The sequence below is a fragment of the Fundulus heteroclitus genome, unplaced genomic scaffold (assembly GCF_011125445.2).
Source record: "Fundulus heteroclitus isolate FHET01 unplaced genomic scaffold, MU-UCD_Fhet_4.1 scaffold_81, whole genome shotgun sequence".
Taxonomy (NCBI): domain Eukaryota; kingdom Metazoa; phylum Chordata; class Actinopteri; order Cyprinodontiformes; family Fundulidae; genus Fundulus; species Fundulus heteroclitus.
The window spans coordinates 1,329,235-1,355,236 of NW_023397263.1; the positions used below are offsets into that span (position 1 = coordinate 1,329,235).

The 26,002-nt window shown below is 40.9% G+C and overlaps 2 protein-coding genes and 2 long non-coding RNA genes across 4 annotated transcripts; all 4 read right to left on the reverse strand.

The window, feature by feature from the left end:
• Positions 1-9,264: 9,264 nt before the first annotated feature.
• On the reverse strand, positions 9,265-11,891 carry LOC118562180. The gene is made up of 4 exons (XM_036134434.1): positions 11,653-11,891; positions 11,383-11,563; positions 10,779-10,906; positions 9,265-9,679 (listed from the first exon to the last, which is right to left on the reverse strand). Exons 1-4 carry the CDS (start codon positions 11,791-11,793, stop codon positions 9,362-9,364), a joined length of 768 nt encoding a protein of 255 aa, XP_035990327.1. The 5' UTR covers positions 11,794-11,891; the 3' UTR covers positions 9,265-9,361.
• Positions 11,892-12,566: 675 nt separating this feature from the next.
• LOC118562171 lies at positions 12,567-13,039 on the reverse strand. The gene is made up of 3 exons (XR_004930484.1): positions 13,006-13,039; positions 12,808-12,901; positions 12,567-12,666 (listed from the first exon to the last, which is right to left on the reverse strand). It is a non-coding gene; the product is annotated as an uncharacterized LOC118562171 (long non-coding RNA).
• LOC118562172 lies at positions 13,035-13,726 on the reverse strand. The gene is made up of 3 exons (XR_004930485.1): positions 13,576-13,726; positions 13,338-13,471; positions 13,035-13,142 (listed from the first exon to the last, which is right to left on the reverse strand). It is a non-coding gene; the product is annotated as an uncharacterized LOC118562172 (long non-coding RNA).
• A 4,992-nt stretch (positions 13,727-18,718) lies between these two features.
• On the reverse strand, positions 18,719-25,994 carry LOC118562181. Its single transcript, XM_036134435.1, has 5 exons — positions 25,727-25,994; positions 25,382-25,549; positions 24,394-24,489; positions 22,680-22,994; positions 18,719-18,801 (listed from the first exon to the last, which is right to left on the reverse strand). Exons 1-5 carry the CDS (start codon positions 25,892-25,894, stop codon positions 18,793-18,795), a joined length of 756 nt encoding a protein of 251 aa, XP_035990328.1. The 5' UTR covers positions 25,895-25,994; the 3' UTR covers positions 18,719-18,792.
• Between the last annotated feature and the right edge of the window lie 8 nt (positions 25,995-26,002).

Here is a 26,002-nt window from a genome sequence, read left to right on the forward strand (position 1 = left end):
CGTTCGACAAAGACAGCGAAGTTATAATACTCGGCGCTATGCAAATACAGAGTGCAGGCTAAAACACAGACAACTGATGAAAGAACTGATGCGAAAGAGATACAAAAACGATCTCTCATTCAGGATGATGCAAAAAAGGAGATGTGCTGCAAACATCAAGAGGAAATACAGACAGATGAACAGACACACTCGGAGTGAAACATCTCACAGACAAAGACAGATTCTAGAACATGAGACAGCTGAGGACAGACTGATCAATGAAGCCATATCTCTTTTCAGATCAAATGTAAAGGCTGGTCCCACTTATGTCTGCACTGTGTGTCATAAGGCCTCATTTCCCAACCAAGTACGACTCTGTCCAAGGTCAAACTATACAAAAACACCAGTTTTGGTTGAAAAATGTTTGACAGGAAAATATCTTCATGTCTGTAATGAAAGCTGCAGAAACGAACAGTGCACAGTTCCTGATGAGAGAAGGAAAGCGTGGATTTGTCACACTTGCCATAATCATCTAAAAAAAGAACGTATGCCAAGCCTTGCAGCAGCAAACAAACTGGAGCTGGCAGAAATTCCCAGTGAACTGTCATGTCTGAATATAATGGAAAGACATCTGATTGCTAAGTGTATTCCGTTTGCAAAGATCATTCCTCTTCCAAAGGGCAGACAAAGGCTGATAAGGGGAAATGTTGTATGTGTACCACCAGAGGTTCAAGAAACAGTAAATGCATTACCCAGACTGAGGAGTGAGTCTCAGGTCATGAGAGTGAAACTGAAATGACGTTTGTCCTACAGAGGTCATCAACTTTTTCAGACAGTAACCTGGCCCAAACTAGTTTCTGCATTACTGAAACTGAAGCAGATTCATCCAGAGTATCAGGATATAAGTATCAGAGATGAAGCTGAGCTATGTGACCCCACACTTCCTGATGATGATGATGATGATAATGATGATGATGATCTTAGTGATGTAAGCATGGAGGAGGATGACTACGATGAAGATGATCTGATGGAAATCGACATTTGTGAGAGAAATGCTCTGTGTGAAAATGAGCTCGAACATGATCAGGACAATTACTGTGAGATACCACAGCAACAAAGAAATAATGGAGGAGAAGGTGATCTGCCAAATGGAGGCTTTGCTTTAGAGTCATGCCTTCAGCCCCTTTACATATCAGAAGAGATTCTCTGTTTCTCTGAAAACACTTATTGTGTTGCGCCTGCTGAAAGAAATAATACTGTTAGTTTTTTCAAGACCCCAAATTTGGAATCGATGTCATTCCCTGTACAGTTTCCTACGGGAAAGAATACTTTGGACAAAAAGAGACTAATTCAAGTAACACCGTGTGGCTATTTCAAGTCGCTTTGTCAGAGACCCAAACTACTTGTTCTTTGCACAGTTTGTGACAGAGATACATTTGGCTCACAACAGCATGACCATACAGCTAAGGAAAGGAAAGACTATGACCAAAGACGGACGCAGAATAACTTCAGGCACGTTACAGGACAAACGAGAGGTTGAGAGACTGCTGAGAAATAAAGATGCTGTCAGATTCATCCAACCACTCAGAGGCACTCCAGCATACTGGGAAAAAAACACTAAAGATCTGTTTAGCCAAATTAGACAGCTGGGAAATCCCACATTATTCTGTACATTTTCTGCTGCTGAATTCAGATGGCCTGAAGTTATTAAAGCAATAAAGAGACAACAAGGTGAAGAGGTTGATACTGAAGCGCTTGACTGGGCTGCAAAATGCGAGATTCTGAGATCCAACCCTGTCACCTGCATGCGTTTGTTCGACAAGCGTGTTGAGGCACTGTTCAGAGATTTGCTGCTGTCAGATGCTCAGCCTTTGTGGAGAGTGATTGACTATTTCTACAGAGTTGAGTTTCAGCATAGGCAAGGCAAGGCAAGGCAAATTTATTTATATAGCACAATTCAGTACAAGACCATACAAAGTGCTTTACATGATTAAGATATAGCAAAATAATAAAATGTAGATAGAAAATAGAATAAAAGCAAGTAGGGATAGAATATAGTAACAAAAAAGAACATTAAAAACAGTAAAACTGTTTAACTAGAACAGTCAAAGGCAATTTTAAACAGATGTGTTTTTAATCTCGATTTAAAGGAACTCAGGCTTTCTGCACTTTTACAGTTTTCTGGAAGTTTGTTCCAGATAAGCGGAGCATAGGAACTAAATGCTGCTTCTCCGTGTTTGGTTCTGGTTCTAGGTATGCAGAGTAGGCTGGAGCCAGAAGACCTTAGTGGTCTGGAGGGTTGATACACTGATAACAAGTCTGTGATGTATTTAGGTGCCATTTAGGGATTTATAGACTAACAGAAGTATTTTAAAGTCTATTCTCTGAGATACAGGGAGCCAGTGTAAGGACTTTAGAACTGGGGTGATGTGCTCTACTTTCTTAGTCTTAGTGAGGACGCGGGCAGCAGCATTCTGGATCAGCTGCAGCTCTCTGATCCACTTTTTAGGAAGACCTGTGAAAACACCGTTGCAGTAATCAATTCGACTAAAAATAAACGCATGGATTAGTTTTTCCAGATCCTGCTGAGACATCAATCCTTTAATCCTGGAAATGTTCCTCAGGTGATAGAAAGCCGACCTTGTAATTGTCTTTAGATGCTTTTGAAGGTTCAGGTCTGAGTCCATCACTACACCCAGGTTTCGGGCCAGATTAGTGGTTTTTAGCTGAAGCAGCTGGAGCTGTGTGCTAACTTTTGATCTTTCCTCTATTGGTCCAAATATTATTACTTCAGTTTTGTTTTTATTCAGTTGAAGAAAATTTTGGCACATCCACGTATTGATTTCTTCTAGGCATTTACTCAGTGCTTGAACTGGTCCATAGTCACCTGGTGACATGGTGATGTAGAGCTGTGTGTCGTCTGCATAGTTATGATAGCTGATGTTGTTGTTTTTTATTATCTGAGCTAGAGGGAGCATGTAGATATTGAATAGGAGGGGACCCAGGATGGACCCTTGGGGAACCCCACATGTGATTTTTGTCATCTCTGATGTAAAGTTACCTACTGATACAAAAAAGTCCCTGTCCTTTAAGTAGGATTTAAACCAGTTGAGAGCTGTACCAGAGAGGTTGACACAGTTCTCCAGACGTTCTAACAGAATGGAGTGATCGACAGTATCAAATGCTGCACTGAGGTCCAATAGAACCAGCACGGTGGTTCTTCCACAGTCTGTATTTATATGCATGTCAATAAACACCTTGATAAGGGCGGTCTCTGTACTGTGGTGAGCACGGAAACCTGACTGGAAAACATCAAAGCGGCTGGTCGTTGTTAAGAAGGTGTTCAATTGTTGAAATACAACTTTTTCAATGATCTTACTGATAAAGGGGAGGTTTGAGATGGGCCTGTAGTTCTGGAGTAGAAGTTTGTCTAAATTGTTCTTTTTCAGCAATGGTTTGATAATTGCTGTTTTTAGGGACTGGGGGAAAACACCTGACAGAAGGGACGCGTTTATTATCTGAGTCAAATCAGACGCTATGACAGGTAAAACTTTCTTAAAGAAAACTGTGGGGAGAACATCAAGGCAGCTTGAGGAGGAACTTAACTGCTGAATTATCTGCTCTAAGCTTTTGGAGTTTATTTGGCTGAATTGGGACATTTGGTCAAAATCAATTCTGGTAGGAGACAACGTTGGTACTGAACTTAGTATGGATGTACAAACTGATCCTCTAATCTTTTGGATTTTTTCAGTAAAGAAGTTAGCAAATTCATTGCAGGCCCTGGTGGAGTGGAGTTCTGAAGCCACTGACACAGGAGGATTTGTTAACCTGTCGACTGTGGAAAATAAGACACGAGCATTATTAATGTTTTTCTTAATGATCTCAGAGAAGAAAGATTCTCTTGCATTTTTCAGTTGTAAGTTATATCTGTAAAGTCTCTCTTTATAGATGTCATAGTGAACCTGGAGTCTGTTATTTCTCCACCTGCGTTCAGCTTTCCGACATTCCCTTTTTTCACTTCTAACTGCTGGAGCATTTCTCCAAGGAGATTTTTTCTTCCCGGAAAAAACCTTCACTTTGACTGGAGCAATGCAGTCAATAATGTCTGAGACTTTAGACTGAAAGTTATCTACACAGTAAATATTGCAGTGTTAAAGTAACACTTAAAGAGTTGATTTTAACACTATTTCCGAGTGTATTTGGTCCCACTCTGAATTAGTGCTAAATTAACTCTTTCTATAGAGTTTAGAATTTTAGAGTGAAATTAACTCTAATTAGTGTAAAAAATTAACACTGGCTTACACTGAATAGTGTAATTAATATTTTACACTAAAGGTTAAATATCACTAAAGAGAGTTAATATTACTCTTAGGGCTGGGCAAGTTAACGCGTTAATTTCGCGTTAACTCATTAGACTATTAACGGCGATATTTTCTTTAACGCGCATTAACGCACGTTGCACACATGCTTTTATTTTGTGAAGGTCTGTTGCTGCGGTGTAGGGGTTTGAATCAGAACAGTAGGTGGCGATAATGCGCCAATAACCTCGCTGTCAGCCAAGCCTCGGATTCAGAGTAAGAAAGGTGCTGGCCGGAAAAAAAACAAAGCCGACATGCGGAAGGCGGTGTTTCCCGCTTAGGCGAGGCGGTGAGTTGACGGCCGGAACAAGTTTTGTGCGGAGCGGAGCGGGGGGGGTCTGCTTAGACGCCGTCGGTGAAGTCGCTTCTCGTTTCAAAGTATCCATGTGTTTTTGCCTGTTTCTCCCTGCCATTCACTATATGCACAACAACAAAAAACCGCGTGTCAACGTCAAATAAACGCAAGCAACGCAAGCATATCGAGTTAGCAAGCATTTCAGTTTAAAGTTCTTCCAGCATGGAATATGACAGAAACAAGTTAGTTGTAACCACTGCCAAGTTAAACTTTGGTATTAAACATAAAATGGTAATGCTGCTCCCTGCTGTTACCTCAGAAATTGCCTGTTTTTGGTAGATTTTTTCCCCATAAATAATTCCCTGTCAGTGGCAATAAGCTTTAATTTATTATTATTGCTATTTTTTGTTTTACATGTTTAAGTTGAGCTTTAAACTAAATATGTGTTACTGATAAGTGCTACAAATGTTACAACACTTTTGTTCATATGGCAGCAGAACATTAAAATAAAAGTGCTCTTTACACTACTTTTGAATTCATTCTTGGAGTTTGTAAATACAATGCGATTAATCGCGATTAATCGCGATTAATCAGGGCGATTAATCGCGATTAAATATTTTAATCGTTGCCCAGCCCTAATTACTCTTCATGGAGTTAATAATTAACTCTTGTATGGTGTCAAATCAATTCTGATTGAGTTCCTTTCCAGTTGAGAATAACACCGCATGTCAGTGACGTGCGGTGAGGTTCATAGCTGGTGAGGCACTGACGTCATCAGAATCAGATTTGCAAATAGATGCATAGATTGACAGCAGTTTACAGGTTATGTTTCACTTCTGCATCCTTACACATACAAACTGTAGCTCACAAAACACACATTTCCTTAAAAAACAAAACAAAATAAATGTTATTAGTCTTACCTTTACTTATAAATGAAGTCCATGCGTCGCTCCTTCTGCACAAAAACATCCGTCACTTTGCGATAGAAGTCCTCCTTATCTTCCTTCAGTTTTAAAAGTCTCTCTGTCTCAATGGAGATCACTGCCAGGGAAGAAAGCCTTCCTTGATCCGTCCTGTTCCTGCTGTATGTTTTCAGTCTCTTCAGGGCTGAGAATGACCGCTCCACTCACGCTGTAGTAGCTGGCACCGTGAGCACGAGCTGGAGCAACTTTGTCGCCTCAGGAACAGTTACAACAAGATCCTTCTCGGCCAAAAAGTTGAGAAGCTGTCCAGGAGATTTGCATTCATCCCTCACCGTTTTTGAGGGATGAATGCAAGAGAGGAAAAAAATCACTATCTCTATTATAATCTATCGCTGCACTTGACTTGCTTCCCGAATTGTTTAGCCTAGCTCGCTGTCACTTACTCGGCAGTTGAGGAGTGAACAAGACGAACGTCTGGGATCTTGAGCGCCCCCTGCCATGAGGCAAGAGAACTGCCTGCCTCACCTCGAACCTGTTCTCTGCCGTTTATAATCGCTCATTACACGAAACACGTTACACAAACACAGTTGGTGACAAAAAGCACTGTACATTATATACATAAGCTAAATTATTGGAAATAAGTTCACATATTAAATTTGTTTCAACCATTTTATTGACGCCGTACAGCAACATGCTCTCTCCGCTTAGCAGCCAGCGCAGAGCCAGGGGTTGCGCAATCCAAGGTGAGGCAGAGCTCGCTGCTGCCTCACCGGCATCGCTTCCAAGCATTTGAATGGGAAAATAAGAAAATTCAGCGATTTTGAACAAATAAAAATAGAAATTGGTGAAGCTACATGAAAAATAAATATTTTTTAGTACAAACCACCGGATGAATATAACAATTTAAATTACTTTATGATTATTTATTTTCTTTCTTTCCATTATGGCTGGTGAGGCACTGCCTCACCTGCCTCCCCTGACCGCACGTCACTGCCGCATGTAGTTACTAAAAGTTAACACTGGAGAGTAAAACAACTCTGTTAAGTGTTGATATAACACACTACTGTGTGGGTTAATTTACTCCCTTGCAGTGAAAAATAAATTCCTATAAAGCAAAATTTTAACACTGTATTGTGTGAATGAAGTTTAACACTTTCTGCAAATAAATCTTAGTGTTAACTTTACACTGGATGTAATCTTTTGTGGAGTCACCCTACATGCAAAGTAAAAACACAAGTTTACACTAAATATCAAATTCAAGGTCTTTATTAACAGCAATCAACTACTGTATGTCAGGCTAAAATACTGTCTCATAGAAACATATTAAAAGAATACAATATTTAAAACATTGACCTTAAGTCAGCATGAAATGGCAATAAGGAACAACATACAAAGAGGAATCTGTCGTTCCATACTTGAGTTGTAAATCAAATGGTTTAAAGTAAACCAGCTCATCTATGTTCAACACCTTAAGAACCCTGTCGGGATGCACCCTGACCTTAAATGCATGGTAATGAGCATCAAAACACACAGTTTCCATCAGTTTTCCACATAGCAATACAGTGTCATCTTTCATAACAATAATTTTGATCTTACAAAACACAGGCATCTCAAATGCAACCTCAGTGCAGATAATGAAGTCACGGCGGTACTCTGTACCATGATGTTTTATCCACTTTGCAGAAAACACGCTGGTAGACAATACAGCTCCAAATTTGGAAGCAATCTCTGAACCTTCTTTGAAATCATTTAGTGTCACCATCTTACCTGGTCCTAAGATTAATTTTTGCTTGCTAAAGGACTCCTGATACATTGCCATACAACTTTGGTGCTTTTTAGCCAATGTCTTGGTAACATTTTTAAAGCTTTTTAATTACTTCTTAAAAAAATTATGTTTAGCTTCATACCTCATGCACCACATGTGCAGAACTGGGCCAATGTTTCTTATAGTACGAGGGTAGTGTATCATGAAATGATGCTTTGGTAGCAGATTGATTGTAGAAAATAACTGCTTGAAGAGCCGATGATGATCAATGATTAAATGTTTGAGATAAAAGGTCATTCCTTCAGAAAGGACAGGTGAAAATACAATGTTAACAATGTGCAGAAGCAATAGTAGAAGATGCCAGTGCTTGTCATCTGTGTCTATTAAATCACCAAAGAGCAAAGGCATATTACGTAGCAAGCACCAAGATTGTATGGCATTTAACCCCAAATCATTACTTCCATCAAACAACTTGACTCTAGGTGGACGGTTTCGCTGCTGATTGTAACCATAGTCAAAGGATTGTATTCTACCAGCGAGTTGTTCAGCATCTAGGAAGTTTTCCTGAATGTAATGAAGGACAAGTTTGACTTCAAACTGAGCAACTCCCTCTAAAATATCATGCATTATATCTTCAGAGAAGTTGTTGGCTGTGTTAAAATACTCAAGTGAATTTAGTGGACAAATGCGTTTGACACCATATATGTGAGGTAGTGTAGGATCTGTTTGTATTGTTTGACAGTGCTGTTTGTGCATCTCAACAGTTCTTAGTACAACTTTTGGATCATCCTCACAGAACACAGTTTGAAAACAATCTTTTTCAAGGAGACAGAAACGACAACAATATCGAGCCCCAAATGACTCCACAAAGCCAAACAGAGTATGCAACCCAAGATTATCACCGGTGACCTGAACTATGGTACCATGAATTTTTTCTTTAAACATATTCACCTTAAATCCCTCAGTCTCAAGTACTTTAAGATCCCTGACAAGTGGCTCAAGTATCAAATTAAAACCATAACGCTTGATGTCTTGAGCATGGAAAAGAGCACACAAATGAATATTCGTCAATGAAGAATTAAAGATTGGAGGAAAATTCCTTAATGTAAAGTACATCGCACCTAATTTGTGAATACCTTTTTTGGATCCCAAAGGATTTGCTGTTTCAAAGTCATCATAAAATAGTTGTATTTGCAAAGCATCTTTTTTTAAAAAGAAGGGATTTTTTTTTTAAATAGTTGCCATCTCTTAAGTCTGCATATACACCTTCCTTGGGTACATGCCTGGGCTTGAACAGATCTGAAAGTTCTGGGTTTTGAAAAATTGTCTTCAAGGTTTCTAAAATTGGAATATATGCAAATTTATCAGTTACAATGACCTGATCGTATGTCCCAGTTGTTTTGTTTCTTCTGCTGTCAAATCTTGTGCCAAGAACCTTTTCAACAGGTTCTACCATTCCCCACTTTTCTTTGAAGTGTTTATTTCTTTTAGTTTCAGAATTTAAGGATGTGAATGGGTTTTCCAACTTTTGGAAAGATTGCTCTATTTTGTTTTTAATTTCGATGTCCTGTGGAGATAAGCACTGTAGAGCTGCATCTTTAGCTTGACCATGAATCTCAAAACACACTTCTTCCATGGAGGAAACAAAACTATTTACAGAAGATTGACTTAATCCAGCTGCTTTGAGTTGTGCAACAGCAGAGGCACAGATATCTAGAGTGCTCCTATTGGAATATCTCAAAAGTTCAGATGTTGGGGCTGTCTCATCTACATTAGCTATCACCTCCTCTCCTACGCTGCTCAAATAACACCAGTGTCTCCATCTTGGTCAATATACTCAGTGTGTTTGGTGTTTAAATGCTTCCTAAAACCAGAAAATGTACCAAACACACATCCACATCCAGTCTGAGCACATTTAAGCCTGAGATTTTTTCCAGATAAGTAGCCATGAACTAATCTTAAATGCCTAACAAGCATATTTGAACTTTTTAACTCAGCCTGACAAACAAAACACTTCATTAGAGAAGAGAAACTTCAAACACTAACGAAGCAACCTCGCCCTAACTTCAGAGACACGAGGACTTTCCTTGACCTTGCCGACATCTATGTTGTACACTGTGGTTTGGATGAAAGTGTACATGTTGTGGAGCATGCTGTTATAAGATGTGCCAAAAACAAAATGAGCCTTAAACAGTTCATCAAAGGCACCAAGAGATGATGTTGACCTGCAAGGTATGGCATTCTTGTCAAGAATGATGAAGAACTGATGGATCGTGTTCTTCTTAACTCCAACAGCCAGGAGATAGGGTTGAGCTTGACTGGTGATGGCATCGAGATGCTCTTGAATGTTTGTTCCAGTCTGCAAATGCCAACACAGAATGATTACAGATAGACATTTGTAATAAACAAAACAAAAACAGGAAAAAAAATGTAGCTCTCTGGTACCCTTTCAAAAACCACTGTCTTATACCCTTAAGGACAAAGTTTGGTGGACCCCCTTTTTGGATGAAAACATCCCCAAAGGTACCAGAGGGTTAGACATATTAAGCACCAACTAGTTGCTGATTAGAATACAAATTAGCAGCTTATTGGTCGTCAATACTCATCATAAAGCACTATTTAAATGCCTTAGTGTGTGTGACCATATTCTGCAATTGTTAAACTATTATAAGTAGGGCTGGGCAAGCTAACGTGGTAATTTCCCTTTAATTCATTAGACTTTTAACGCGGATATTTACTTTATCATGCATTAACGCATGTTGCTCACATGCTTTTATTTTGTGAAAGTCTGTTGCTGCGGTGTAGGGGTTTGACTTGGCGATAATGCGCCAACTACCTGGCTGTCAGCCCAGCCTCTGTTTCAAACAGAAGAAGAACGCTGCTGGTTGTCATTGAACCAGGAAAGGAAAAAGGAAAACGTGGCTAAAACAAAGCCGACATGGGGAAGTCACAGAGCTTTTAAATTTCCATTTTTAGTTGAAAGTTCTTCCAGACAGCTACTGTAGACCTTTTTTGTGCTTCACGCTTTGGTATTGAACATAAAATGGTAATGCTGCTCCCTGCTGTTACCTCAGAAATTGCCTGTTTGTTAGGATTTTGTTGTTAAAAATGTTTTCCCCCCCATAAAGAGAATTTCCTGTCAGTGGCAATAAGCTTTAATTATTGGTATTTTTTTTATTTTACATGTTTAAGTTGAGATTAACACTAAATGTGTTACTGATAAGTGCTGATGTTAAGGGTTTACACTACAAATCTTACAACAGTTTCTTTCATTTGGCAGCAGAACATGAAATGTGCTTTCTACACTACTTTTGAATTAATTCTTGGAGTTTGTGCATACAATGCGAATAATCATGATTAATAACACAAATTATGCAGTTAATTGTGATTAAAGATTTTAATCGTTGTCCAGCCCTAATTATAAGATTTTTCTCTCAATAACCTCCAAAAATACAAACCTTCTTGAAGACCACCAGATGCTTCTCTGCCTGGGATGCGGAAACCTTTCCTGGTCTCTTCCGACCCTGAGCAGAAGGTGGAATCAGGTGTAGCAGCAATAACACTGACGAAAGGTCACTGTCCCAACCTGTAACAACAATCGTGTGTTCAATTTCAACACCCATCAGTTATGCAGACCTTGTGGGAACCTAATTGGGACATGGCTCACACATTTTGACCACTCTAATGCTAAAGGTGGGGTGTCCCAAAAAGTCCAGGAAATTAGTTCACTTCTCACACCTCAGAATGGCAGAAATTGTGAGCCAAATATGCCACAAAGGAACATTCTATGAGACTGGTCTTTATAATCCAGTGAAATGCAAATGTTAGCTCTGCACTGGCAGTAGCATTTTCTTTTTTATATCCTCACAAGATATAAAAAACTCACAACATAGGATTAACACTTCAGTACTTTTGAAGTTTAGCTTAATATTTCCTCCTAAATTTATCACAGATCCAGCTTTAAGTATACTGTTAAGTAAATATTTAGATAATATTAAAATAATTACAATGAAATATCTCAAGTATATGAGTGCGAAAGAAGAACAAGAACAATCAGCTTACCAAAGTCAACTTCAGTGCCATTCTCGGGTGGATCAGCTGCCAACAAGAGTTCTTCAAGCTCACTTGTGGATGGAAGCTTTCTGCACTGTTGGATGATTTTTTTCTTGAACATGACCGGCCACCTCTCCAGAAGCTTGCTTGAGATACCCTCTCCAAACATCTGAATGAAATCCTGTTCAACCTGGGATGGGGGTAATGTTGGGTGACAATTTCAATTATCTGACGGGTAAAAAAAATAAATAAAAAAGTTAAAGGGTGATAGATAATTACCAAGCCTTTGATGTCTTTAAAACGTGGAAATTCGGACAGTATGTTGCTTGACTGCTGTGGGTCAAGGACCATGTTGCGGCGATGCTCAAACGTCAGTTTCATTTTCTTCTTGACGATGTCCTCATCCGCTGAATGTTTCATCAGTGAGATTGCTTCGTTGCACTCATCTTCAGTTAGGGCAGTCTCTGGAACAAACTCGGACTCTCGTCTGACAGTTGGTCCTCCAGACACATCTTCAGAGGATCTTTTGGCTGATTCTACATAACATTGGGAAATACAGTATTATACATACAGATATCAAAAACATTTGTAAAAACCTGGGCAATTTTTAAAGAGGTAGTCTACACAAAAGTAGAAGCTAGATTCACAATTTATGATTATTCCTATGATTTCATACATTGAACATGGTTCAAAATGCATGTCTAGTCTTTTGAATCACCCAGAACTTGCCATGCCAGCCTATTAACAAAGTCAGAGGAATTAAAGGGTGTAGTTGGACCCAAAGAAAAAAATACTTAGAAGCATTGTGTGCAACAAATGCAGTAACCAATCCTGCTACTGTTTCAACAAGCCAAATTTAAGATTTTTAAGAACATAATGAATACAATGTAAGGCCCATTCCACAACCATACTGGAAAAAAAGTACAAAAGGCTTAAAGGAAATTTGGAGGCCAGGAATTACTTGCAAAGTATATATATATATTTTACAGCTTTCACATTGGAATACAAGATGTTTAACCTAACTAGAAAAAACTGAACATTAATACATCAAGACCTTTCAAAACAGTATTCACTAATTTTATGAGATTTTAAAATAGTTTTAGACATTTTATGCCTTGAATTTAAAATGATTGGATTTTAGACATTTTAAGAGTTTTTAAAGCTGTGTTTCGTTCCATAAATTTTTCCATTACCTCCAAACGAGGATCGCCTATCTTTAGCAGTGCTTCTCTGAATAGTTTTAATCCTCCAGGCCAAGTACCCAGTTCCACTCTCCCCATCATAATAGTGCTCCTTGTAGGGTGAAAGGATAAACAAAAAAGAGAAAGACATTCATTAATAGCATTTAGAAGTGAAACAACAGGGTCTAATATGATTCCATTTTTCTCAACACAGCATTTAACCTTACTACAAGCATTATTGTTTGCAACTCACATAGCCATTCTTAGAGAATGGGTCACTGAGGTAGGGGAATAAGGACACTATTCCTCTGGCGTACATTTCTTTCACCTGCCTGGGTGGGGATGTACTGCAAAGTTGAAGAAGAAAGGAGTTTGCAGTTATATTAACTGGATTTCATTTTGATTTGAAATTAATCTCCAAGCTAAAACAAAAACACTGTTAGCAGATTACCCATTCTTTTCAGTCATGTCAGCTGCCAGCATGTAAACCATTTTCCGTCTGGTTTCATCTGTCAAGGACTTGGTTCGGCTGTATTCATTTATTATACGTTCCCCACCCGGTTTGTTGGTAAGAACTGATTCCACCAACTGGAAACACAACACAAAAGAATTCAACACATTAGGAATATGTCGCAACTGGTCATTTCCCCATTGTGAGACAATAAAGAGATTCTCTATTCTATGCTGCACCAAAAGAGCAAACACTGGAGAGAGAAACTCCCTCCAGACAGTGACAGGCTCAACAAGTTCTTCAAACCATGTAAATATTATAAAAACTCTTACATGCTTAGCTTCCGCATCCAGCCTCCGGCGTTTTCTGGAGGGACTATCAGGAATGATGTCTGTATCCCCAGAGTCCCAAGAATTGAGGGATGATGGTTGGGACGCCTCAGGAGAGGCTACTTTTGAGACAGATTCTAATCATGAATTGAGAAATGGAAATAAATTAACCGGTCACTTCTAATAATCACAATCTTCATAAGACAACCCATCCTTTAAATAATATAGATTAGAGACAAACCTGAGTCATATTTGATGGTCAACACCCCAGTTGAGGGATTCATTACCACATCCTCAAAAACATCTTCATCCAACTCAGTCCCTGAACTGTCGACAACTTTCACACCTTCTGTTACAGCTGGGACACCAAACTTTGCAAAAGCTACAAAATGGACACAACAGCTTGTAAAAACAGGAAAACCATTGATTATAACATTTCACTAATGCCTTAATCTTAACAACTTTTAAGGGTGTGACTAGAAAGGGAAACACAAAAGTTGTTGATCAATTCCAAAATCTAAGACCATATAATTTTCAATCATTCGGCAATAGTATTATAGTATATCAGTTTAAAACAGCTAAATCTAGTAATTATTAGCATTTAAAGCTCCTTGTGCAAATCTTAATTCCACAATATCAGTTTCTTACCTGCAACCAAAAATTCTTTAAGATTTGGCTCTGTTATTCTAACAAACTTTTGGACATCACCAAGTTTTGTTTTAAGCAGCATGTTCCCTGCTGAAAAAAAAAAAAGTTAGCATAATTCATGGCTAAGGTTTGTGTGCTCATTATCGCAATAAAAAACTATATACACTGCATTCTCTCAAATTTGAGATACATTAGAATCTCGTGCATTTCATCAGAACAGGCCAGAAGCTAGGCCACTTTTTATGAGGTGAATACTGTCCAATAAAGTATAATTTTTACGTATAATTTAGTGTTGTCAAACGATATTAATTTTAATCGAGATTAATTGCTTATTTCAATATTCAACTCGAGAATAATCGCAAATTAAACTCACATTTTATCTTTTTATGTCTTAAAGTGTAAAAGCCCATTTGGGCATTTTAGTATGCGATTTTGCAATAAATGACTGGAAAGAAAGAAGAAAAAAAAACATACTTGTACAAAAGAATTTGAATGAAAACATCCTGGTACCATAAAATATTAAAATCTGGCCAATAATGGCTAAATCATTAAGAACTCCCTGTTATTTAAACAATGTGTAAACAAATGTATAAATAAATAAATATTTCATGCTGAAATATTTTGTTGCATTTTAACAAAAAGATAGACATGGTATTAAGCATTTACATTTAAAATACTAATTTTACATGTTAGAGATAAAAAAAGACAAATTAATAAACATGATATGGTTTTTGGGTTGGGTTTCTGCAATGTTATTATCGTGTAAAAACTCATCTTTAGAACCAATCTCTGCCCGAAATGGTGATCTGCACCTCGTAATCTACTTTCAGCAGTTATCACCGGTCATTGTAACTGTAAACTGCAGAAAATACGGGCAGAGTTTCTCTTCCTGTCTTTACTCCCTCGGCTCCTTACCTGACTCCGCCAGATAGATTTGCTCCGCATATCCATCTGGAAACCTTCCGTTGAAGTAATTTTGGGAAGGGGCGAAAATACTGGTTAGCTGATTGGTCTATGTTGGTGATAGACGGGCCAAATAAACCAATCAGATTCCTCGTCGCTCTGTTTCGAGCGACGACGAAAACACAACCACAAGCCAAGCTACTCTTGCTGCTGCAGGTAAAGGCTCGTTAGCTCAGCAAAGAAATATTCTGTAATTCCGATAAAACTTGCTCGATAGCCACGCTAACGCTAGTTTCATCGGCTGAAGCCGCCATGTTCTTTAGACTGAACTGTCGCACTTCCCGTTGCGTCACACCTCAACCCGCCTCAAAGCCAACGCTGATTGGACGTTCGTTTGGTGAACGGCTCCAAATTTTCTTCAACGGAGGGTAGCCAGACTGATCTGCGAGTGAAACCTTGAAAGCTCGCGAGATCAGGATGGTCTCACGAGGCTACTCGGCTCCTACATCAGCTCCAGCGCGTTTTGAGGCGGAGGGATATATGACGAGCGCGCATCACCACTGCCGCTAGCTTGTTAGCTATCTGGACCAGGAAGCTTTTCTGACCGTTCTGAAATACGTATTTAAATAAATAAACAACCAAATTTCTATAAATACAACCGTACCCCCCCCCCCCCCCCCCCACACACACACACACACACACACACACAGAGCCGTGAACCTTGCGTGTTAGGGTAAGCTATCATTAGCGGTAGCCATGAGACAAGGAGGGAAACTTTGAATCTCGATACAGACGATTAGTGTAATCTTATATATCTTTAGAAAATCCAAGCCATATTTCCAACACATTTAAACGACAATGTCTGTCAATACAACCTGTAATGATAAAGAATACAATGCTTCCTCATTACCTTTTTTTTTTTTTAAACAGCACTAGTGGTTCGTTTTTTTTTTTTACCCGCTCAGAATGAACTTTAGCTAGCTAGCTAGCCATCTCCCTACCTACCCCACCTACACAAGCAATACTCGCTATTTTACAATAATATTTTACACCTCAAAGTAATGCACAAGCAAACATCCAGGCTATAATGACAAAATTAACATAACTTTTGATAGCTTGACTGCCATTTAATGTTAGGGTTAATTAGCCAGCTTATAATGCTACTTGCACGTGGACTTGTTATTCACTCAGACATTAGCCTTCTGAAATTCAGCATTTGAAGAACTAAAACCGGCCGAGGTTCACAGTTAACAATGATTTACAGAAATTCTAGAAATTCAGCGTCTGTTGAAAGGACAAATTATGCGTTTGATAGTGAATAAGAAAAAAAAACTTACCGGAGTCGCTTGACATGAAGAATGAAGAAAATGGCTGGCTGAAATTTCTGTTGGACTGAGGAGGTGGGCGGAGCTTTCCAGAGTACGTTTCACACCGCCTATTTTAACAACGGATATTTTCACCAACACTGGGTGGTATCTTACTCCAGCTGTTGTTGCAATAACTCTGAAATAGTCAGTGTACTTTGACACTGCATATTTAACACTGTGGAATTTACTGTGTACTAGCTCATCTACTGAGTTGCAGCCCAAGGTTGAGGTAGCAGAGTAAGCTTGAATAAAAGTTTCTGTGGCACTGTCCTTAAGGGTGCGTTTTCTTACAATGTCCCTTTGGCTAAATGAGTCACTGGTAATGATACATTCAAAGGTAACGGAGAAGTGATCGGATAAGGCAACATCAGTTACATTGACCTGTGAAATGTTTAGACCTTCAGTGATGATCAAGTCTAAAATATGTCCCTGCTTGTGTGTTGGCTGTTTAACATTCTGAGTTAAACCAAAGTTTCTAAGTGTGTCACACAGTTCTTTTGCACTTCTGTCTTCAGGGTTGTCGACGTGAAAGTTGAAGTCTCCCACAATAATTAAACAGTCATAATCAACACATATCACAGACAAGAGGTCACTAAAATCCTTAAAAAAGTTTGATGTGGACTTAGGAGGCCTGTAAACATTCAGAAACATAGTTCGTACCGGGCTCTTTACCTGGAGAGCCAAATGTTCAAAAGAGTCAAATTTTCCCAAAAACACCTTTTTACACTTTAGTGAATCAATAAACAATGTTGCTACTCCTCCACCTTTCCTTTGCTGTCTGCTCTCACAAAGGAAATTGTAGTTTGGAGGTGTCGACTCCATCAGTATAACTTCTTCATTAGATTCATGTAACAATGTTTCTGTTAAAAACATTACATCAAGATTATTGTCAATAATAAAGTCATTAATTAAAAGTGATTTTCCTGACAGAGATCTAATGTTTAATAAACCTAGTTTATATGATTTGGTGGTTGATGATGTCTCTGTGGCAGGTTGCATCTGACAGTTAATGACTTTCAAGTATTTTTTCCTGTTTATCCTTTTGTTTTTCTTTTTTCTGCCACGAATCATCACAGATATTCCGTAATTCCCGGGAAAAGACCCAAGCTGATTCTGGAAACTGTCATGTCTGATAAACGTGCAGCGAGGGCCCGCTGTGTATCACAGCAAAGTAATCTGAAGGTCTTGAGGACAGGCATGTTCCGTGATACGTAGAGGAGGATCTGGGGCTCTGCGGCCTTTGGAAGATGCTGGTTTAGTCACAGAACTGCACTGTAAACCCGAATAAGTTCAGAATACTCAATTTTTTTGTGGAAACCGATTACCTCAAAGTTTTTGAGTAAATAAAATAAAAAATTTAAGTTTTAATAACTTACAACTATTGCATAACTAAAAGTCAAACATTACTAACTCTCTGAAAAAAAACAATATGAGTGCACTATACTTAAATATTTATTTTAATTTGTGTAATTTTTTTAAGTTCTTTGAAATAATCTTTTAGGATGATATGGTACTCAAATTATTAACTTTTTTAAACTCAAAAAGTATACCATTTAATAATCAAAAAGATCATTTTAGACAACTCCAACTATTAAACTACTTTAAGTTCAGAATACTCAAACTTCTTCACACAGATGCAGAATATTTTAAATGTTTTTATTCAGATGTATTTTCTTCATAGCTGTAAACGAACACCACACACATACACATCTGTATGCGTGTGTGCAAATTCTTTGCAAATGTATTACAAAAAAAAAAAAAAACAAGGATCTTCAGTGGTCAAGATCAAATATGGCATCTTAAAATCATTTATCCATGGGAATCAAACTATCAAAGGGGAACAAATGCAAATTTGTAACTATATACTCCTTATTTAGTTGTAGGAAACCACTCATATCTTGAAAAACTCAAAATATAACCATCCACGCATGTATTATATAAAATAGGTTGTATGGTTATGATTAAATCACTGCAAATGTTTATTTTTTTTCCAAAGAAAACCCACTGGAAACTTGCACTCAGTGTAAAGGTATGGCCTTAAACCTTAAATAGTAAACTTACAGCTATGGCCATTCTATTCAAAAACAGAACTTAAGACAATAAATAACTTTAAATGAATAAATAATAAATGCAATAAATAACGTACATCTAAAGATGTAAAGTTATTGCACAGAAATGGAAAACAAAATGTAATAAAATAAAAATGTATTTTTTTATAGATTTAAAATCTATGCTTTTTGAAAAGGGGCCAAAAATAAATGTATAAAAATAAACATTTTGTTCCGTTGGTTTTCTCCTGCACTGACCCTGATGTACATCTATTTTGAGTGTTACTAAGACACACACACACACTTCCAGTGCTTTAAAGTAAAGAAGGATGGTCAAACAGACGAGATTGGGTCAAGGATGAAAGAAGGAATGGTGTAGGGAAAGGAGGGAGGAACGAAAAAAGAAAAACAACATAATGGGTCTAGGAAGAAGAAGGAAATGATGGTGGGAAGAAAAAAGAAAGGAAGGAATGGAGGACAATTACATATTGTCTACATTGACAGCAGTGTAATATTCTGAGTTCTGTTATGGTTTATGTTAGTTTTAGTTTTTCCTTCCCTCTCCTGTCTTTTATTATCTGGCTGTTTTGAGTTCTGTCTTGCCTGATTTCTTGTTTAGATTAGTGTTTACTGTTGTAGTTTATTCTGTTATGTCTTCAGAAGTTTCTTAGTTTTTTTTTTTTTTTTTTTATCTGTTCTTGTTTTGAGCCTCGGCACTGATGTCTGGTCTAATTACTTACTCTGCACACCTGCCTAACTCCACCCCTGCTGCAATCACCTCTCACCGGTTTCACCTGATTCCACCTCTATATAAACTGCTGAGACCAGACATCAGTGCCAGGTTGTCCTGTTGAGTATGGGTGAGTCTCTTGCAATTCTGTAGGTTAGTTTGCTTTTTGGATTTTTGACCCCTTTTCCTCCAGAAACCTGAGCCAGTCTGTCCGGTCTGTTCCTGCCTTGTCTGCCCTGCTCGTTAGTTTATTTTTTGTGTCATCTTTTTGTTCTACAATCTGTTTGGATTTTTCCCCGTTTTTTGAGTTGGTAATTAAAGAGCTTTTTTTTAAGAAACCTCTGCTGGTCTGGCTGAATTCTGGGTCCTTTTCCTCTAATCATTACAGTACAACCTGGCCCGTTTTAGGACCTATCGCCAGATCAGCATGTTTCATTTTTTTTTGCTTTTTCCCTCCTCAATTTTTTATTTTATTTTTCTCAACATGAGCCTGCTGCGACCCCGGAGCTCGGTCCCCGGCAGAGCTGAAGACCAGGGGGCATCTTTTGAGGTTTCCAGGCTGGTGGTCTGCCCCCCCGGGTTTGGTCCGGGACGCCACCTCCTAGGCAGCAGTGCTTTTTTGCAGCCACCTCGTCGCCGCAAACGCCGGCGAGCGCTTGGTCGGAGTGAGACCTTGGTCCCTGTCCCTGTCGCTAGTGGTCATCCGGCTAGTTCCTGTCCAGAGGACCAGCACCCTCCGCCTTCTGCCTCGGTTAATCCCACAGCTCCTCCTAGTGTCTCCTCAGATAATGACCGCAGGCAGTTGGAGGAAAAGATAAGGACATTTGCTCCCCTCATTAAACGCCTCAGGGAGGCGCTCTTCAGGCATTATTCAGAGGAGCTGGAGAGGAAATTAAAAGAGGTGGAGGGGCATTACAGGTCAGCACTCAAGGCTTTCTACAGTCGACCTGAGTCTGTCCCCGAGGGTCTGGCTGACGCCTCGGCTTCTGAGTCTGTCCCCGAGGGTCTGGCCGACGCCTCGGCTCCTGAGTCTGTCTCCGAGGGTCCGGCCGACGCCTCGGCTCCTGAGTCTGTCTCCGAGGGTCCGGCCGACGCCTCGGCTCCTGAGTCTGTCTCCGAGGGTCCGGCCGACGCCTCGGCTCCTGAGTCTGTCTCCGAGGGTCTGGCCGACCCCTCGGCTCCCGTCAAGCCCAAGTTCAGAGAGTTGGTTCAGAAGGACTTGGCTTCACCCAAGTCACAGGAGGGGGTCCAGCAGGACCTGCTGCCGCAGACGTCCGACGTGGGAACCCAGAGGGGTCCGTCGCAGACGTCCGACGTGGGAACCCAGAGGGGTCCGTCGCAGACGTCCGACGTGGGAACCCAGAGGGGTCCGACGTGGGAACGCAGAGGGGTCCGTCGCTGACCTGTGAGGCGGGGACTCAGGGGGATCCTTCGTTCTTCGGGCACCCCGGGCCTCAGAAGAGGATTCGGCAACCGTGGTACCCTGGAGAATTTGAGCCTCTTGGTGTTGTTTTCAAGTGTAGACCCCTTATTGCCCTCATGGACAGCCAACTTTGGGAAAGACTTTATTGGATGTCACTTTCTGAGACCCTCCAGAGGCTGGTCCTAAGACTGCTGGTTGCGAAGGGTCTGACGTGGCCTCTTGAAGCCAGTAGCCCGGGGCCTCCTGAAGCCAGTAGCCCGGGGCCTCCTGAAGCCAGTAGCCCGGGGCCTCCTGAAGCCAGTAGCCCGGGGCCTCCTGAAGCCTGTAGCCCGGGGCCTCCTGAAGCCTGTAGCCCGGGGCCTCCTGAAGCCTGTAGCCCGGGGTCTCCTGAAGCCTGTAGCCCGGGGTCTCCTGAAGCCTGTAGCCCGGGGTCTCCTGAAGCCTGTAGCCCGGCTCCCACCTTAGCAGCCTGTAGCCCGGCTCCCACCTTAGCAGCCTGTAGCCCGGCTCCCACCTTAGCAGCCTGTAGCCCGGCTCCCACCTTAGCAGCCTGTAGCCCGGCTCCCACCTTAGCAGCCTGTAGCCAGGCTCCCACCTTAGCAGCCTGTAGCCAGGCTCCCACCTTAGCAACCTGTAGCCAGGCTCCCACCTTAGCAGCCTGTAGCCAGGCTCCCACCTTAGCAGCCTGCAGCCAGGCTCCCCCTTCAGTCGCCTGTAGCCAGGCTCCCCCTTCAGTCGCCTGTAGCCAGGCTCCCTCTTCAGTCGCCTGTAGCCAGGCTCCCTCTTTAGTCGCCTGTAGCCAGGCTCCCTCTTTAGTCGCCTGTAGCCAGGCTCCTTCTTTAGTCGCCTGTAGCCAGGCTCCTTCTTTAGTCGCCTGTAGCCAGGCTCCTTCTTTAGCCATTAAGCAGGCGCGATCTCCCTTAGCCATTAACCCGGCGTCCTCCTTAGCCATTAACCCGGCGTCCTCCTTAGCCTGTAGTCCGACGCCTCCCTTAGCCTGTAGTCCGACGCCTCCCTTAGCCTGTAGTCCGACGCCTCCCTTAGCCTGTAGTCCGGCACCCGGTTCTGTCTTCTCTCTCTTCAGGAGTCGGGGTCCGAGGTTCCTGCTCCGCCGACGGCCTTCTGTTGCCCTACTCCGCCGGCGGCCTCCTGAAATCCTGGTTCGCTTGGACCGTCCGCCGGGACGACCGCCAGAGGTCCTGACTCGCCTGGGTCGTCCGCAGGGCCGCCCGCCGGAGAACCTGTCACGCCGGGGCCGCCCGCCAGAGAACCTGTCACGCCGGGGCCGCCCGCCGGAGAACCCGTCACGCCGGGGCCGTCCGCCGGGACGCCCGCCAGCCGTCCTGATTCGCCGGGGTCGTCCTCCGGGACGCCCACCAGACTCTCTGTTCAGGAAACTGTTTTTGAAGTTTTTTTTTCAGTTAGTTTGGATTCGCCCTTTGTGGGTTGTTTTGTGTTTGGACTTTTTTGGACCTTATTAGCCGTTTTCTGTTTCAGACCCTGGCCCTCCGTCCTGAAACCCCCTCCACCCGCCCGGGCTTATTTATTTTTTGTTCTGTGTAGGACTTTCATACACATGGGGGGCGTCTGGAATCCGCCCTTGAGGGGGGGGCTCTGTAATATTCTGAGTTCTGTTATGGTTTATGTTAGTTTTAGTTTTTCCTTCCCTCTCCTGTCTTTTATTATCTGGCTGTTTTGAGTTCTGTCTTGCCTGATTTCTTGTTTAGATTAGTGTTTACTGTTGTAGTTTATTCTGTTATGTCTTCAGAAGTTTCTTAGTTTTGGTTTGGTTTTTTTTTTAATCTGTTGTTTTGAGCCTCGGCACTGATGTCTGGTCTAATTACTTACTCTGCACATCCTGCCTAACTCCACCCCTGCTGCAATCACCTCTCACCGGTTTCACCTGATTCCACCTCTATATAAACTGCTGAGACCAGACATCAGTGCCAGGTTGTCCTGTTGAGTATGGGTGAGTCTCCTGCAATTCTGTAGGTTAGTTTGCTTTTTGGATTTTTGACCCCTTTTCCTCCAGAAACCTGAGCCAGTCTGTCCGGTCTGTTCCTGCCTTGTCTGCCCTGCTCGTTAGTTTATTTTTTGTGTCATCTTTTTGTTCTACAATCTGTTTGGATTTTCCCCCGTTTTTTGAGTTGGTAATTAAAGAGCTTTTTTTTTTAAGAAACCTCTGCTGGTCTGGCTGAATTCTGGGTCCTTTTCTCTAATCATTACCAGCAGGTCATTTTTCAAAGATAGCAGAGAAGGTTTCAGGGGTGCACCATCATCCAAACCCATGAGCAGCTTCTGAATGAAGGTGAAGGTGCCAACAAGCTTCTTTGGGTAGTCCAGATGCAAAGCATAAACCAGCCCAAACAGCAACACATATGCATCAGCAAAAGTGGTAATGTCCCTCATGACAAATTCATCTTCAACCACAATGGCTGTCGATATAGGACTGAAGTGAAGTGGAGATGCACTTCTTCCTCTGATCTCCGTGAGAATCCCAATGGGTGTGTTCCCGATGTCCGGCTCCTCTGATTCCTCACTCTGGAAAATGCAAAAGCACACTGTAACTATTTCTGAATACTTATACAGCTGCCAACTCAACAATGAAGTATACAGCAAAGTATTACACAGTAACAAGTTAACTCCCCCTACTACGCCTCTCTTCCTCTAATCATCCCGCGCTCCCAATGCAAACAACATAAGTTCTGTCAAAGATAACTAGTTGGTCATTTATTAGCATGTCTTTTTAATGAACGGCCCATGGTCCCGCATATGAACAGAGTCCACTGAAGTCTTCACTGCCAGGAGACGTCTATTACTTCGACTCCATGGAAGCTTTTAGTGCAGCTAAAATTGAGGTAATTTACAAAACGCAGATAAGTTTATCAAGGCAGGTAAAATATGTTGTTACTCTGAGCGCTCCCTATCCTGACAGGAATGTGAATTTACCAGCGTGCAAACACACCTGACTGAGCTCAATTCAGCTTAGAATAAATATTAAAGACAGCTGCACATTTAACTGTGCTGCGCACAGCATGGACTCCCCACAGACATTTTAAACATCATTGTCCAGTGTACATATGGCTATATTTGTTGTCACAAACCACTATATTTACCAGAACAGCACCCACCAACACTACACACTTGTCATTCTGTGGTGCAGAGAGGCCAGGACCACTCAGGTGTTTGGGAGATTAGACTGGCTCGAAGTGGCCCAAGCTGTGGCTCTGGGAGCAGCTCCATGTGAAGACTCCTCCCAGCTGAGCAGTTTACAATGTGCTCACTCATAACATTGCGCTATGCAACAGGACTGGACCATACAGAAGACGATAGAGCATATCAATAAAATAGAAATCATATTGATCAATATAGATAATTATCAAAAAAAAATTAAAATATACATTTTAAGTACAGCCCTGGTAATTGTATGCTGTTGCTTGATGACCTATTTTTAAATAAATAGATTTAAACAAAACCTTTTATTCAACCAACTTTTTACAAAAACTGTAAGTGTTAAAGAAAAAACTAACACGTGCTCTCTGAAAGTTGATAAAGCTTTCCTGGGTTTGTGATTGGTTGGGAGGATGCAATGACTGCAGTAATAACCAACAGGATAGACTAGAATGCACTGCATTTAATTGAACTTTTTATTGACCCCTGTTTTTTTTAATACTGAACCACACGTCTATTGATCGATATATCATTATTGAATTATTCTTATGTGGGACCCTATAGACAGAAATGCCCCAAGATGCAATCTGGCGGTATTTAGAAAGGCTAGTTAAAAAAAATAAAAATAACCATGAATATGTCTGTGTGTATTCACGCAGCAGGAGCATAGCAGGTAAACCTTCTTACAGCACCAAGGTACTTCAAAAGATCTACAAAAGTAAAAAGTGATTAGTGATGAAATCCTTTAGAAAAATATATTAAGACTTACGTTCCAAGTCTTGAAAAACTGTGCATCCTCTTCCAGCAAGTATACTGAGAGACAACGAAGGGCCACAGTGCGTTTCATGTTGATATCTTGCACATCCTGGATGGATAAAGAAAAATGTATGAGAAAAAGAACAGGGACCCTTTGCTGGCAAAACATCACTTACTCTACTACATAAGTTTATATTACAGGATAACTAATTGAGAATTACTTAAAAGTGAAGGATTGTGTGTCATGAATCAGTTCTGTTGAGCCCGAATTCAGCCACACACTTCAGCAGTTTATTGAAAAGTGACGAATGGTAGATGAGAAGAACCAGTCGGGAACTGCAGGATGCGCAGGGACCCACAGCCTGCACTCTGGGTCCCTGAGCAAGACCTTTAACACCAGGTTGCTCCCCAAGTGATGCAAAGAGGCGGCCCATTGGAGTTTAAGGTTATCACACTGATCCATGTCTAGTCTGTTCTAACATTTATATCATAAACAGTAATGCTTTATGATGGTTTTTGTCCTTTAATTGGATTTCTGAGGGACCCAGCACTGGTTGTGTTGTGACCCCCAACTTCTACAGATGTCTCTCTGTAGCCACGGCAACACCTAATTTCCACAATGCAGAAGCGAAGTTCTCCATTGTGAGATCAATAAAGTTCAATTAATTTAAAAAAAAGTGCTGTAAGTGCTACTGTCCCCTGATGGAGGACAGTGGTCCCACACAAACCTTTTATGCCATTTTGTTTCCTTCTTATATAACTTGTTAAAAAAAACAAAAAACACTATAACCTTTGTTCATTGAATTTTTGAAGTCTGGACTCACCACCATAGTGTCTCAAAGAAGTTTGACAACTAACATGCGTAGACAATGACACATCTTTGAGTCTTTAATCGAAAATAGTAGAGATTTGTGGTAGAAAATGTTGACAAACCTGGGAGCCAGCTGTTACACGTGGATAAAATTTAGATAGTGGATTTTAACCTTTTTTCCCCAACTTACCTCAGTTTCATAATACTGTAGGATGTGTCGCAGTGCTCCCGCCACCCTTCCAGTACGAGCTGCCTTCCTTGTGTAAAGTTCTATGAGGCGTGGAATCTGTCGATCCAGTTCTGCATAAAACTGGTTTCTTAAATTTACATTTGTGATTCTGTGGAATTTGGCACAGATCTACAAAAACAAAACAAAACAAGACACAAATTTTAGAATAAGTAAAATACCACAGGGAAATACATCATAGTCCTATTTGATGGGTGCACAATCCTTTTTAAATGAACAGCCATCACAATTAAGATTGATGAAAATGAGCATAAAACAACGTTTTATCGCTTTGATTATTATTTTTACCTGTGACTGGATCTGAAGGGCAGGCCATCTCTCCAGAAAGTCCTTCACCAATGGCTCGCCCTGAACAATTTCCTGGCGACGAAGTGCAAAGGTTGTATGCATGAGTTTCTCTATTGATAGTAGGTTCCTCTCGGCTTTATCTACTTCCTCTTTGATCACTGTTCTCATTGCCTCCAAGCTGTCCTCGTCTTGTCCTCTTGGGAAGTTTGGCAGAAAGTTGACTTCAGCCCTTCTTGCTTTTTTAATGTTGCAGTGGGGATGTTCTTTCTCTGGATT

Excerpts from the sequence above, each read along its gene's own strand:
- LOC118562180 (XM_036134434.1), bottom strand. The coding sequence starts at position 11,793 with ATGAAACATTCAGCGGATGAGGACATCGTCAAGAAGAAAATGAAACTG. Across the intron at positions 10,907-11,382 it reads TGGCACTGAAGTTGACTTTG|GTTGGGACAGTGACCTTTCG; the intron begins GTAAGCTGATTG and ends TTGTTGTTACAG. Across the intron at positions 9,680-10,778 it reads ATCTGGTGGTCTTCAAGAAG|ACTGGAACAAACATTCAAGA; the intron begins GTTTGTATTTTT and ends TGGCATTTGCAG.
- LOC118562181 (XM_036134435.1), bottom strand. The coding sequence starts at position 25,894 with ATGAGAACAGTGATCAAAGAGGAAGTAGATAAAGCCGAGAGGAACCTA. Across the intron at positions 25,550-25,726 it reads CCCTTCAGATCCAGTCACAG|ATCTGTGCCAAATTCCACAG; the intron begins GTAAAAATAATA and ends TTGTTTTTGTAG. Across the intron at positions 24,490-25,381 it reads TACAGTATTATGAAACTGAG|GATGTGCAAGATATCAACAT; the intron begins GTAAGTTGGGGA and ends TTATCCATCCAG.